At 44.5% G+C, this 16,051-nt stretch overlaps 1 protein-coding gene and 1 long non-coding RNA gene across 2 annotated transcripts in view; both read left to right on the plus strand.

Annotated features, from left to right (window-relative positions):
- The window catches only part of ngly1 (N-glycanase 1), a 29,680-nt gene that overhangs the window by 712 nt on the left and 12,917 nt on the right, over positions 1-16,051 (plus strand). The window contains exon 2 of the mRNA XM_041967289.1: positions 8,153-8,214. Within this exon, the coding sequence (XP_041823223.1) occupies positions 8,153-8,214 (62 nt within the window). The remainder of the gene's footprint in view (positions 1-8,152; positions 8,215-16,051) is intronic.
- LOC121628295 lies at positions 306-1,331 on the plus strand. Its single transcript, XR_006008133.1, has 3 exons — positions 306-679; positions 758-1,129; positions 1,230-1,331. It is a non-coding gene; the product is annotated as an uncharacterized LOC121628295 (long non-coding RNA).

A 16,051-nucleotide genomic window follows, 5' to 3' on the forward strand; every position in this document is an offset into this window, starting at 1 on the left:
GTATACGCGCAATGGCTGCAGTAATAATTTTAAGGAGGAGGCACAGACACCATGAAAGGCGACTAAGATAATGCATTTTTTTCTATTATATTAATATATTTAGAATGCCAGAGAAGAGGATTGTGGAGACGATCCAGCGTTGCAATATTAGAATTGCTGGATGAGTTGAGGGCTGATCTAGATTCTGTCACAAGGAGAGGTCAAGCCATCCCTTGTATGACAAAGCTGCTCGCAGTATTGCACTTTTTAGCATCTGGGTCATTTCAACGCACAGTTGCAAATAGGGCTGGGATATCGCAGAGTAGGCTTTCGAGCATCCTCTCTCAAGTTTTAAAAGCCATGTTAAGGAGGATGGGCAGGTATATTCATTTCCCATGCACACCAGAGGAATTGAATCACACTAAGATTGGCTTTCATGCCATGGCCGGCTTTCCCAAGGTAATTGGAGCGATAGATTGTACGCATGTGCAACTTGTCCCTCCTTCAGACAGAGAACATATTTATAGGAACCGTAAGCACACACATTCCATGAATATGCAAGTTGTGTGCGACTCGAAAGGAACCATTACAAATGTAGTGGCAAAATATCCAGGGTCAGTACATGATTCATTCATTCTGAGGAACAGTGTCATCTTCTCAAAGCTGAGAGATGGCGAATATGGAGATGGCTGGCTTTTGGGTAAGTGAATATAATGATTTCCCCTTGTACATTGTGCACATGGACATATCTGGTAACTGTTCATCCTCGGTTTTTAAGGTGATGGCGCATACCCCCTGCAGCCCTTCCTCCTGACACCGGTCCTCAATCCTGCCACTGCAGGGGAGAACCGGTATAATGCAGCTCACGTGCGCACAAGGAACATTGTGGAGCGCACCTTCGGCATCCTAAAGAGCAGATTTCGGTGTCTGGACCGCACGGGGGGGGGCACTTTTGTATAGCCCAGAGAAGGTCTCCCAGATTGTTATTGTGTGTTGCATGCTCCACAACGTTGCAAAACGTCATGGGATGGAGCATGGTGCCATGGACGAGGAGAGACAGGAGACGGATGACAATCACGGGCCTCAACAGCCCGATGTTGCAGGACAGCAGACGCGTATCACCCTGATTCGAAATGTTTTTTCCTGAACGGTAAGAGTAAAGCCTTTTTCATCTTTTAAATCAATAAAGAACAGCACACATGATTTAACAGAAGTTAATTTTATTTCTTTACAATTTTTCTCCTGCGCAGATTACGCACAGTGCGCACCGCACCTCCAGCCTGCGTCTCAATTGTTCTCTCTGTCCCCTGACCGGGCTCTGGCTGCTGCATTCTGGAGCCGCTGGAACTGACAGCTCTTGCAACCCCCTGCAGCCCCTCGTCCACGACTCTTGTCAGAGAGTTAATGGCCGTTGTCAGCCCTGACACAGCACTGACCAGCTGCCGGGTGTGTACAGCAATTGCACGAGTGTCTCGCCGCAGCGAACGTGCCACGCCAGACACTGCGCGCACCTCTTGCGCAACAGCTGAGAGTCCATCTTTAAGGACTGCAGACTGTTTATTTAGCTGCAGCAGCAGCTCTTCATCCATGTCCTCGGAATGTTTTCGAGGCTCTGCTGCTGGTGGTCTTGCCTGGGCTTGATGGGAAGAATGAGGTGGCGACTGAACCGCTGGAACGAAATCTACAAACGGATATGTTTGAATTGTAAAAATCATTTAAGTTTGAGTGATGTCCAAAATGAGACGATCATTTTATTTTGACAATAAAAACCTTTGACATTATGTAAACTCGTTTATTTTTGTGCCCATACCTTGCTCTGCATCTTGCTCCAGCGTATCATACCCCGACACACCTGTTATCTGCTCTTCGCAGAAGGTGAGCTGAACCTGCTCTTCAACATTGGTCAGGGGAATCTCTTCTGATGGGCCCCCACCGGTCTTATTTGCCGATCTTTTATTATGGGCTATTTTTTCTTTAGTTCTCCTCCTCAGATCGTGCCACCTCCTCTTCACTTCATCCGCAGTTCTTTTTGTTTGTCCCACTGCATTTACCTTTTTGCAGATGTCCTCCCATATTGCAGCCCTTCTGGTGATATTTAAATTCTTCCCCTCTAGCTCAGCTAGATTTTTGTTTGCCTCCTCCACTAATATTTCGACTTCAGTTGGCTCGAACTTCATTTTACGTTTTCGTCCACCTGGCTCTCCGGATCCCTCCATGACGAAGCAACAGCGCCGCTAAATCCTCATTTAAATACTGCTGTTTGCTCCGCAAATGATAACAGGAGCAGTCTTAATAGATCGTCATAACTCAGCCCCAGAGTGTATTGTACAATGAATTAAGTACTTTAATTGTTTTGTTTGTGAAAACTGGAATCCTCAAGGCAGCGGAGGATTTCCATGAGAGTGAGCATGTGCTGCTGTCCACGCGAGATGACATTCCTCTCTGTCTGTTACTGATGCAGCGGAGGATTTCCATGAGAATAAACTTGATGTTACCCACACCTGACCAGCTCTAAGAGAGTCATTCACATAGTCAGAGAAGACATCGCACATCGGTCACAAATGGAAATGGATGAAAATGTTGACACCATTAAAAATAAACTTCGTTTAGACTTCCATGGTTTGCATCAGGATTTTACGAACATAAACTCAGGGTTGGAAAAATGGATGAGGAGGAATTTGTGCCTGATCAAAAGCGCAGATGGAAGTTTTGCAAAAATACAAACACACACAAGTCAACAGCATCATTGTAAATGTGATCAATCAGGCACAAAACATAACATTCAAGAAACATCACGGCACAGCTCACCAGCTCTTAACGCTGAACACAAAGCTCCTCCGGTAACTAGACAAAAGGCCACATCTACACCAAACAAAGAAAAAATAAAGATCAAGTGGAGGCATGAATTGTGCTTTGTAAAGCCATCTCTCAACAGGCTAACATCTCAGAGTTTCTCATGAAGAATCACAAAGCAGCACTACTTCCTGATCTCACCATTCCAAAATTTAATGGAATACACTGGAAGTCAACTCTTTTATCCGAACCATTAAACATGGAATTGAAGCTGTACTTGTGACAATCGTGATCGACTGCAATTTTTGCTTCAGTACACAAGTGGACAACAACATGAGCTGGTTAGGAGCTGCATCCACATGGAATCTTCTGCAGGATATGCTAAAGCAAAACAGATGCTGAAGGAGTTCTTCGGTGATGACTTCAAGATAGCGGAAGCATGCATAAAGGAGGCCTTAAATTGACAGACAATCAAGCCTGAAGATGGTGTTGCTCTTCAGTCCTTCGCATTGTTTCTCACAGGATGCTCCAACACAATGAAGGATACTACTTACATGGAAGACTTGGACAATACAGCTAATATAAAGGCATTGGCAAACAAACTTCCATACAAACTTCAAGCATCTTGGAGAAAGTTTGCCTGCGACCAGCAAGAAAGAACAAAGAAAAGAGTAAGGTTTAAGGACTTTGTCGACTTTGTCAACCAGCAAGTTAAATATCTTTTGCACCCTCTCTATGGAAACATAAAGGACACAACCACAAGTACGAAAGAGTCTGTGTGACAGAAATCAAAGGCTCAATGTTTGGAGACACACAAATCAAAGAAGGTGTTTACAAAGGCTGTTGTGCCTCCCAAAATGGAGAACAATAAACAGATGACATCCAAAACTCAACCTGTCTCAGTGGATGCTAGCAGCGAGCCCTGTGCTTACTGCGGTGGAGCTCAGCACAACCTTACAGTTTGCAAAAAATTCAAGCGTAAGCAACACAAAGACAAGATTGATTACTTGAAGGCTAAAGGTATGTGCTTTGCATGTCTGAAACATGGTCATATGAGTAGCAGCTGTAAACAGAAGGTTCAGTGTCAAGAATGCTTTAAGCTGCACCCCACACTGTTACACATAACAAAGAAAGACTCAAAGGATGAGATGGAAAATACAGTAGAAGTTATGAGCAGCAATCTGCAATCAAGTGCCTTTGACTGAAACAGTCTGTCACTAGAACCGGTAAGGATGATTGTGTCTTTTCAATTATTCCAGTATGTGTAAAAGCAAGGAAGGGAACCAAGACAGTGATCATGTAAGCGTTTTTGGATCCAGGCAGTTCAGCTACCTTTGCTACAGAGTCACTGATTAACCAGCTGAACATGAATGGGCACAATGTCAGCATCTCATTACGGACCATGGAAAATTAATCTATTGTGAACACACACATTGTGACTGGTCTGAAAATCAGCAGCCTGGAAGGAGACCAGTTTATTGAACTTTCAGAAGTATATTCACAAATGGATATTCCTGTAACTAAGGACAATATTCCCCACCAAGAGGATATTGATAGGTGGTGAAGTTTTAAAATATTCTTTGTTGGTTTTAAAAGATTTGTTCACCACCTGTAAATCAAACATCAGAAGGAAGAGTGTTCAAAAATCCACATTTTTAAAAGAAGGCAAAAACACCAGAGTTTGAGTGGAATTGACAATTCTTTGTTAAGCCAGTAATAAGAAAACAATACATATCTTCTCGAGAAGGAGGCCTGTTAGCTTAGCTTCTGATCACTAATACACAAAGTGTCGGGACCCTTCGGTTCAGCCAAAAGACCCGCCTACCTAAATTATCCTCCTCATTAAATTGATACAAAGCATTGTGGCTATGTGCGTGCATGTGGTGAGCATTCATGTGAATGTGTATTTTGCAAGGTGCTCCCTCCTTCTTCCGGGAATTTGATTCCTCCAGGTCCTTCGTCTGAGGTGCGTCAGAGCTGAAAGGAAAAAGACACTATGCTCTGCTTCACTATCTTTTTCTGCCTTTCTACTGACTCCCTTGTATTTTTCTCACAATATTCACACAAAGGCTATTCTTTTTAATGATTTCTGAGTTACTGGGAAATTCCGTTCTGCTAGGAGTGAATAGATAAGCAAAGAGATACAAAAATATTTACGATTTACTCCCTACTGGCCATCCAGAACATTGTTCTTAGCTCTTTTCTCAGTATTGAACTCAATAACCCTATATCAGTTTGTGTCCTGTTTGTGAACGCATTATCTGTGAGCTGTGAAGGAATAATAATAATTAAGCTGTAGTTCTATTAAAAGCAAAGCCTAATGCATGTTACTAAAATCTAAGGATAAAATGTAAATGAATAAATAAATGAGTAAATGAATCAAAATGCTTATAAAATATTTGCAACAGTGGCCTCATCTAAAGAAAGTGAAGATTCCCACCATTCAAGCAGAGGTTTGACTGTTCCAAAAGTGATGGAGCCACTGTAAGTGGTCAGTAGCAGTGGCAGTGGACCATACGCAGTGAGAACTATATTAGGCTGGACAGTGAATGGACCGCTTCGAGGTGGAAGCACAATAATGGAAACAAACACTTTGATAGGAGTTTCTGCAAACCGCATCTCAGTATCTAGGCTTGAAGAGCTCTGGCAGCTGCAGTTCAAGCAGGACTTTCCTGATGCTGGACAAAATGAAGACATGTCGATTTCGAAGGATGACCATCACTTTCTAAAGATGGTGTCGCAATCTGCTACACTTAAGGACAGTCATTACAATATTTGTCTTCCAGTGAGAAAGAAGCTCTGTGCATGCCAAACAATAGGGCAGCCGCAGAGCAACGTGCATTAAACTTGAGGAAAAGATTTTCTAAAGATGTCAAGTTCTACAAAGAACATGTTGCCTTCATAGATTATCTCCTCAATAAAGGCAATGCAGTAAAGCTTGATGCTGGAGAATGTGAACCTTCAGAGAGGCAAACGTGGTATCTGCCTCACCATGGAGTCAGACATCCAACCAAGCAGAAACTGTATGTTGTGTTCGATTGTGGAGCAAGCTTCCGAAGAACATCCTTGAACCAGCAGCTTCTCCAAGGGCCGGATCTAACAAGTTCTTTAGTGGGCGTCTTCCTGAGTTTCCAACAGGAGCCCGTGGCAGCCATGGCTGATGTGGAGGCTATGTTCCACCAATTTAGATTTAGCAGAGACGACACAAATCTTCTCAGGTTTCTGTAGTGGCCTGAGGGTAACTATGACCTGGACCTCGTTGAACATAAGATGTTGGTTCACATTTTTGGTGCAACATCATTACCAAGTGTTGCAACCTTAGCACTTCAGAAGTGTGCAACTGATTTTGTGAACAAATTTGGTCAGGATGTGGCTAAAACAGTCCACAACAATTTCTATGTAGACGACTGTCTTAAGTCACTTGCTGATGAAGATACAGCTATCACTCTTTGTACTGGATTGAAAAATATGTTGGCAAAGGGTGGATTCCGACTGACAAAGTGGTCACGTAACAGAAGGAAGTTGCTCAACTCTATCCCAGGGAAGGAAAGAGCTCAAGGGTTGCAATATCTGGATTTGGATGGAGACAGCTTACCAATGGAGACAACATTTGGGCATCCAGTGGCGTGCCGAATTGGATCAGTTCAGATTCAAGATCAACCTCAAAGATTGACCACACACTAGGAGAGGTCTGCTTTCCCTTGTTAGCTCCATCTTTGACCCGTTGAGCTTTCTCACTCCAGTAATACTGCCCGGCAGAAGAATCCTGCAGGATTTACGTCAGCAGAAGTATAGCTGGGATATTTTGGTGCACCAGTCTATGCTCAGCTTCATCACTTTGCTGACATGAGTGAAGATGCTTATAGAACAACAAGCTACCTACTGCTGCGTTCTTCAGCTGGTGAAACTCTATCAACCTTGGTTATGGCAAAGGCTAGGGTTGCTCCTTGAAGTCTCCAGCTATCCCACGAATGGAGCTGATTGCAGCTAAGGTAGCTGTTAAAATGGACAAACTATTAAGGAAAGAGCGTGAGTTGGAGCTTCACAAATTAGTGTTTTGGACAGATAGCACTGCTGTATTAAAGAACTCGAATAGTGAGAGCACCAGATTCAAGACGTTTGTAGCCAATAGGGTTGCCACAATCCTGGAGCACTCTCAGACATCACAGTGGAGGTACATCAGCACTGCTCTGAATCCTGCTGATCATGTCTCAAGAGAACAGACTGTCGAAGTATTTTTGAGAAACAAGAGCTGGCTATCAGGACCCAGTTTTTTGCTTGACTCACAAGACCAGTGGCCCAAAAATTCAGATCCTGGAATGCTGAATACTGATGACCCAGAGGTCAAGACGGTGACTCAAGTTTATGTTATTCAGGCACAAGAGCTTAAAGATTCTCTGGATTACTGGATGAACCACTACTCTACCTGGACAAAGTTAAAGCATGCTGTTGCCTGGTTTCCGAAATTGAAAGATTTGCTGAAAGAGCTGGTGGCAAAGAGAAAGGAACTGAAGTTTAAGAAAGCTTACAAGGCAAAGAACCTGTCATGTCAAAACTTGACACAAGCAGAAACAGAAATTGTGAAGTACTGTCAGAAGCAGTTTCAAGGAAAATTTGACTATACTGAAGGAACGTCTGAAAGAAAAGTAGCTCACTCTATAAGTTGATTCCAGTGCTTCTAGACGGAGTCATGAGAGTAGCTGGAAGGTTGAGTCATGCTGTGATGCCCGACGATTCCAAACAGCCAGCCATCTTGGCCAAAGACTCGCATATCACTAACCTTGTGCTGAGACACATTCACAATTAGAGCGTCAAACTAAGGCTTTATGAGAAAGGAAGATACAGATGTAAAGTGAATTTCCTTGGCATCCAACATGAGCGCAACATGTCCATATTTAGCTTAGTCTTCACAGCATCACACATCATCTTATTAAGACCAGGCTTGTCATCCACTGATTGCAGCCACCCATTTCAGAAACACTTAGAGAGTCAATAAGAAAATGTGTAGTTTTTGTAAAACTCTGTGTATGATGTGAAAGGTGAAAATGCATTGTCTCTCTCAGATGTCTTTGGGCCATGCAGATGGAGTGTCAGAGCAAACTCTGCTCTTTAGTATACTCTGTATGGCCCTGCTTGGCCATGAGGTCTATCTTAAGATCTGAAAATGAATGAGAACTTCTAACTTTTAATAAGTTGGGGGTTCAAAAAAGAATGTAGGAATAATTTACATATTCATTTTAAAGTTATAATTTCATTTTACCTACATAGAAATCCAGCCTCTCTTTCATGGTGAGGTTCTTCTCCCTATCCTCCAGAATATACTTCATTGAAGTGTTAGTCCTTTTTCCTCTTGCCTTGGCATTTTTCTTTCTCGCTCCAGACTTTTGCTCCACTCTTTCCAAGATTTGTGGATAATGGCCTTCAGAGAAGTCAGACAACCAGGCAAGCATAGCTATGATCTTGGTAGAAAGAGTAAAGAACACCGCCTTGTTTCACACAAATCACTTGGACATCTTTTGTGTCTGATCTACAAAAGTCATCCCTTGTCTTAGATCGAAGGGAGGTGCAAAAGATGGTGAAATCCGCCCACTACCTTGCTGAAGCTGCAGCGTCTAGAGGCTGAGAAACCACACTTCCATGATAAATGCACAAGACAAAAACTCACAGAAAGAGAGACAAATGCTCACACATAGTTTTACATGGCATTTACTGTCCTGGGAAACTGTTAGGAAAATCCTTCCCAACACCAAGCACTGCATAGCTAAACCTTCAATACAGGAAAGACACAGAGCATTATACAATTTTACTTGCAAGGAGTGTACACACCATACAAGTATGATACACACTGAATTTTTCCACACATCACAAGACATTATAAAGGGAGATTCATTAAGTCCTTCCCAGAATTACACAAGTTTCAGGTTACAGCATTTTTAAGAGTCGAGGATGCAGTGGTCTTCTTTCTTGCCGAATCACGTCTTTTCTTCTTATCCACAGCACAACCCTGGTTCCCGAACGTAAACCAGCAGACACATGCACAAAGAATGCTGCTGAGTACTCTTTCTAAATCTTAATACTTAAAACATAATGATTGGTATGAAGTATAATGAATCACATATAGTAGTAAAACATAATGATAATATAAATTATTTTTCTCACAGAAACTTAGATTCGAAGTAAGCCACACTTGGATTGAATAGTTGAATGTTTTATATAACTCTGTTGAGAATAGAAGACCCTGGATTCCTGGAGAGGCAGTCCAACTGAGGTTGATGTGCACCTGAGAAGGGCAGCAAGTGGCAAGATGGTTGGACGAAGGGGTGAGGTCAAGGCAGGCAAGGGTCAACGACAAAGAGGCAGAAATCCACGGGGTTGGGCTAAGGCAGAAATCTGTAAAGCAAAAGGGCAAAAAAAAACAGCAACAAAAAAAAAAAACGCTGCGGTAAGAAACCTCTGGCAAAGAAAGCTTGATCACTGACCAGACGGCGTCAGACAATCTGGCACTAGCGAGTGAGCAGAGGAAAGTTAAATGCCATGTGAAACAGGTGAGCAGCATGAGAGCAATCACCAAGCACAGGTGGAAATAATCAGGGACCTGGCCAGCAGAGCACCAATCAGACCATGACATTTACAGCAAAAAATCTGATAGTATGCAGACACACAAATATGAAAAATGTTCACATATCCATTTAATTATGGGAATATGTACAAATTCTTTCAAACCCTGTTTCACTAGCAAAATATGTATATGACATTGATTAATTTGTAGGTCAAACTTTATTTCACACACTGGTGAGATAAAGTTAGAAGAGCTTTGAACCTTTTATAGATGCTACTTGTATACTTGGTTTGACTGGTTTGTCTTACCTATCACACCCCATTTCACACTTTATTCATCACGTATCACACCTATTGTTTTGAGTTATTGCGATGGCATCATCACAAAGCTTTGCTCCTTTTATAGATGAGTTGCTCAGAATAAAAACACCTACTGAGTCATGAGAGCAGTCTGGAGTTCTGGTATATGATAAGTTCGGACTTATGTCCATATATGAGGATGACAGGACTGACAGGCAGTCAGTCACACTGATCACTTTCATTTGTCAAAGAGATGTGATTCCTCTCACATGCTCGAGTGTATGGTGATATGTCTTTTGTGGTATGTCACATAATGTTCAGTGGATTTTTTTCTATTTTTTATAAAAAAAAATAGATTTTAAAACAGTTGCTGAGCATTTGTCTCTTTTTCTATTAGTGTTGTGAGGATTTATCTTGCTAGCATTTGTTTCACACTTCACAACTTTTTTTCTGTCCTGGTGCCTCTCTCTACAGCTGCATATCACTTTAGTTTGAAGTCAATTCTAAAATGGTTTCCTGATTAGTCGTCCTTTAAAAATATTGACATCTGGCTGCACATTTCTAGAAGAGATTTTTGCTCTGTGCATGTTAGCTGTTAACCTGATGTTAGACTGGAACTACATAGCAGTGCTAATCTAGTTAGCACTATATTAGTTTTAAGATAATGTCATGAAACCATGACATATTTAGTTTGCAGTGCGTGTATTTAGGGCCCACACATCAGCTTAGTTAATCAAATGATTTTCACATTGGAGCTGAAAGTAAACTAAAAGATGCTCAAAGAGAACCTCAGTATCCATGTTACTTAGTGCTGACTAAGCTAGCAATACATTATGCCGTTTACAGGAGGCTAGCAAGGCTGTTAGTGGCATGATAATGTGGAGAAATATATCTTATATGAACGAAAAGAAAGGGAAATATTTCTGGCTTTTAGTAAAGAGGAAAGGACACAGATTAGCTCCCAACATGGAACTAGCCACACAAAGATCCAGTCTACCACCATCACTAGACAGTAAACCAGAATTGATCCCCCTACTACCACATCAAGCTCCACATATGCACCCGAAAACAACCAGTTTACCTCCTATGGACCTTTTTGAACTTGTTGCAAATATTTCTACTTGATGATCCAGATTATTAATGTAGAGATGTTTTATATTTCTGATATTGAACCGCCACCTTACCGTGGTGGAGGAGCTTGCGCATCCTGACGATCCTAGTGGTTATGTTGTCAGAGGCTTCATGCCCCTGGTAGGGTCACCCATGGCAAACAGGTCTGATCCTCAACTGCAGAAGCTGGCCCTAGGGATGTGAAATGTCACCTTTCTGGCCGAGAAGGAGACTGAGCTGTATCGCGAGGTTGAGCGGTTCCAGCTAGATATAGTTGGACTCACCTTGACACACGGCTTGGGCTCTGGAACCACTGTCCTTGAGAGGGGCTGGACCCTCTTCCATTCTGGAGTTGCTCCCGGTGAGAGGCGCCGAGCAGGTGTGGGCATGCTCATTGCCCCCCGACTTGGCACCTGTACGTTGGGGTTTACCCCAGTGGACAAAAGGGTAGCCTCCCTCTGCCTTTAGGTGGGGGGACAGGTTGTCATGACTGTTGTTTGTGCTTATGCACCAAACGGCAGTTCAGAGTACCCACCCCTTTTTGGAGTGGGTCCTTGGAGGGGGTGTTGGAGAGCACTCCTTCCGGGGGCTCCCTCGTTCTGCTGGGGGACTTCAATGCTCACGTGGGCAATGACAGCGAAACCTGGAGGGGTGTGATTGGGAGGAATGGCCCCCGTGATCTAAATCCGAGTGGTGTTTTGTTGTTGTGCTCGTCATGGATTGTCGAACACCTTGTTCAGGCATAAGGGTGTCCACATGTGCACTTGCCACCAGGACACTCTAGGTCGCAGGTCAATGATCAAACTTTGTAGTGGTATCGTCGGACTTGCGGCCACATGTCCTGGACACTCGGGTGAAGAGAGGGGCGGAACTGTCAACTGATCACCACCTGGTGGTGAGTTGACTCAGATGGTGGGAGAGGATGCCGGTCAGGCATGGCAGACCCAAGCGTGCTGTGACAGTCTGCTGGAAACATCTGGCAGGGTCCCCTGTCAGAATTTCAACTCCCATCTCCGGCAGAGCTTCAACCATGTGTCGGGCGAGTCGGGGGACACTGAGTCCGAGTAACCCCCAAACTCGTTGATGGAACCCACAAGGAGGGAAGTCGTCAAACTAAAAAAGGAGTCCTTTCCAGCCTTTTTGGCCTGTGGGACTCCAGAGGCAGCTAATGGGTAGCGACGGACTAAGCGGAACGCAGCTTCGGAGGTTGCTACTGCAAAACCTCAGGCATGGGAGGAGTTTGGAGAGGCCATAGAGAATGACTTCCGGACCGCTTCATAGAGATTCTGGTCCGCCATCCGGCGGATCAGGAGGGGAGAGCAGTGCTCCATCAACACTGTGTACAGTGGGGATGGGGGGCTGCTGACCTCGACTTGGGATGTTGTGAAGTGGTGGAGGGAATATTTCAAAGACCTTCTTAATCCCACCAATATGTCTTCCAATGAGGAAACAGAGTCTGGGGTCCCTGGTGTTGGCTCTCCCATCTCTGGGGCTGAGGTGGTTAAAAAAACCCTCAGTGGCAGGGCCCCGGGGGTGGATGAGGTCTGCCCAGAGTTCCTTAAGGCTCTGGATGCTGTAGGGCTGTCTTGGCTGACATGCCTCTGCAGCATCGCGTGGACATCCAGGACAGTTCCCCTGGACTGGCAGACTGGGGTGGTGGTTCCCCTCTTCAAAAAGGGGGACCGGAGGGCTCCAACTACAGGGGGATCACACTCTTCAGCCTCCCTGGTAAGATCTATTCAGGGGTGCTGAAGAGGAGGGAACGTCGTATAGTTGAACCTCGGATTGAGGAGGAGCAGTGTGGTTTTCGTCCCGGTCGTGGAACAGTGGACCAGCTCTACACCCTCTTCAGGGTCTTTTAGGGGGCATGGGAGTTTTCTCAACCAGTCTGCATGTGCTTTGTGGACTTGGAGAAGCCGTTCGACCATGTACCTCGGGAACTCTTGTGGGGGGGTACTCTGGGAGTATGGAGTGCGAGACCCACTTGTATGAGCTGTCTGGTCAATGTACAACTGGTGTCAGAGCTTGGTCTGCATTGCTGGCAGTAAATCAGAATCGTTTCAGGTGGGGGTTGGACTCCACACAGGCTGGCCTTTGTCATAGATTCTGTTCATAACTTTTATGGACAGAATTTCTAGGCGCAGCCAAGGTGTTGAGGGGATCTGGTTTGGTGGCCTCAAGATTGGGTCTCTGCTCTTTGTGATGATGTGATTCTGTTGGCTTCATCGGGCCGTGATGTTCAGCTCTCACTGGAGTGATTCGCAGCCGAGTGTGAAGCGGCTGGGATGGGAATCCGCACCTCCAAATCCGAGACCATGGTACTCAGCCGGAAAAGGGTGGATTGCCTTCTCCAGGTCGGCAATGAGGTCCTGCCCCAAGTGGAGGAGTTCATGTATCTTGGGGTCTTGTTCACAAGTAAGGCAAGGATGGAGAGGGAGATCGACAGGCGGATTGGTGCAGTGTCTGCAGTGATGCAGACGCTGCAGACGCTGCATCGGTCTGTAATGGTGAAGAAGGAGCTGAGCCAAAAGGCAAAGCTCTCAATTTACTGGTCAATCTATGTTCCTACCCTCACCTATGGTCACGAGCTGTGGTGACCGAAAGAACAAGATCGCAAATACAAGCAGCCGAAATGAGTTTTCTCCGCAGGGTATCCGGGCTCTCCCTTAGAGATAGGGTGAGAAGCTCGGTGATCCGAGAGGGGCTCAGAGTAGAGTTGCTGCTCCTCCGCATCAAGAGGAGTCAGATGAGGTGGCTCGGGCATCTGGTCAGGATGCCTCCTGAACGCCTCCCTGGTGAGGTGTTCTGAGCATGTCCCACCGGAAAGAGGCCCCGAAGAAGACCTAGGACACGCTGGATGGACTACATCTTTCGGCTGGCCTGAGAACGCCTTGGGATCCCTCCGGATGAGCTGGTGAATGTGGCCGGGGAGAGGGAAGTCTGGGTTTCCCTGCTTAGGCAGCTGCCCCCGTGATCCGATTCCAGACAAGCTGCGGATAATGGATGGGTGGAAATGGAATGGATCTCAGTGACTCAGGATTGTGTTAGAGGAACGGTATAGGACCCCTCTGATAAAAGTCTAGTTTAGCCATTGTAGCTCAATTCTGCTCCATCTGTATCTCTGTACATACTGTCTAATTACAGATACCATATGTTTACAGCCAACTGTACATACCTGCAGCAACATACACTTAGGCACATATTTATCATTTGCCTGCTCTTTTGTATATTTGTCATACGTACATACTCTGTAGTTATACATTTCTGGTTTGATGTAATCGGTATGTGTTGCCTTGTATCTGTGACATGTTCAGTGAAAATAAAGTTTAATCTGATCTGGAACAATAAACAGGTGCAAAGGAGCAAATTGTATAAATCTCTTTCCCTGTTTATCCAGTGCAAGAAATGTAAAAAAAAAATCGCTGTGAGCTGATGCCACCTCCTGGCGCCAAGCGCAAACACACACACAGCACATGAACACGCGTGCACATACTCATACAGACACAAAATGTGGGAACTGTAGACTCTGTTCAGCTCATTGTTTCAGTAGGAAGATTAGTTCCTTGTTTCCAGTTGGAGGGAGAATCTCTTGCTCAGGAGCAGCCTGAGTGTGTGCAGGCAGAGAATTCACGTTGTAACTATAAAACTGTCACCTACAGAGTTAAACTTTTTCGCGTGGTGTGAAAAGTTTTCAGAGATAAAATTCTGTCTTGTTTTTTTTTTTCCTCCAGCTGAGTTCCAGCTGTTTTTTTGGACTCACATATTAATATTCTTCATTTCAGTGGTGTGGTCTTTTGTGGATTTAAGCCCCATCTCTTAAAATAATTGGGGAGAGTTAATGAAGGCATTAGTGATGGTGACTTAGTCCCGAGGGCTGTTTCCTTTCTGTCTGCATAGGAGTGCGGTCAAGCTTTTCAGTTAAATCCTGAAAGCCGTTCATTAGGTTCAGCCTACACGAACTCCACTAAACCTCAAACTTATAATAACTGTCAAATAAGACGTGTGTGTGTGTGTGTAAAAGCACATTTTAATTTCATGACAAACTATTTATGCATCTGTTTACATGTTGGAAAATTTATTTAAATCAAACTCTTTTATTCATTCAATCCCAGTCTTAGAACTAACATAAAGTGCATCTTTATCCAATATCAGTGATCCAAACCCATGTACTGCCATGCATATTTAATTAGCACTCAGCTTCTCCTTAATCAGGTCCACCTTCTAGTACCAGGTTGGACCTTTTTAATTCCTGGTGTGATAGATGAAGCAGGTGATGGAAACCTTCCTCAGAGGTTTTCTCCATATTGACATGACAGCATCACACAGTTGCTGCAGATTTGTCGGCTGCATCCATGATGAGAATCTTCCGTTCCACCACATCCCAAAGCTGCTCTACTGGACTGAGATCTGGTGGCTGTGGAGGCCGTTGGAGTCCAGTGAACTCATCGTCATGTTCTAGAAAGCAGGTGGAGATGATCTGAGCTTTGTGACATGGTGCATTATCCTGCTGGAAGTAGCATCAGAAGATGCTCCACTGTGGTCATAAAGGGATGGACATGGTCAGCAACAATACTCAGGTAGGCTGTGCTGGTTCAACCAGGCCACGTTGGTACTAAGGGGCCCAAAGTGGGCCAAGAAAATCTCCCCCCACCATTACACCAGCAGCAGCCTGAAGTGTTGATCCAAGGCAGGATGGATCCATGCTTTCATGATGTTTCCAGCAGATTCTGAGCCTAGCATCTGAATGTGGAGCTGAAATGGAGACTCATCAGACCAGCAACGTTTCTCCATCTTCTATTGTCCAGTGTTGGTGAGTCTGTGTGAATTGTAGCCTCAGTTTCCTGTTCTTAGCTGGCAGGAGGCACCCGGTGTGTCTTCTGCTGCTGTAGCCCATCTGCTTCAAGGCTGGACGTGTTGTGTGTTCAGAGATGCTGTTCTGCAGACGTTGGTTGGAACCAGTGCTGATTGGACTTCTGTTGTCTTTCTATCATCTCCAACCAGTCAGCCCATTTTCCTCTGACATCAGCAAGACAACCTGGTCCAGACATCTACTGTTTGCTGGATATTTTCTCGTCTTCAGAACATCCTCTGGAAACCCTAAAGATGGTTGCTTATGAAAATCCCAGTAAATACTCGGACCAACAACCAGGCCACATTCAAAGTCACTTTTATCTCCTTTATTTCTCATCCTGATGCTCAGTCTGAACTTCACCAGGTCATCTTCACCATGTCTACAAGACTGGATGTGATGAGTTGCTGCCATGTGATTGGCTGGTTAGACATTTATGTTAACAAGCAGCTGAACAGGAGG

This window comes from Melanotaenia boesemani, chromosome 17, assembly GCF_017639745.1.
Source record: "Melanotaenia boesemani isolate fMelBoe1 chromosome 17, fMelBoe1.pri, whole genome shotgun sequence".
Lineage (NCBI taxonomy): Eukaryota > Metazoa > Chordata > Actinopteri > Atheriniformes > Melanotaeniidae > Melanotaenia > Melanotaenia boesemani.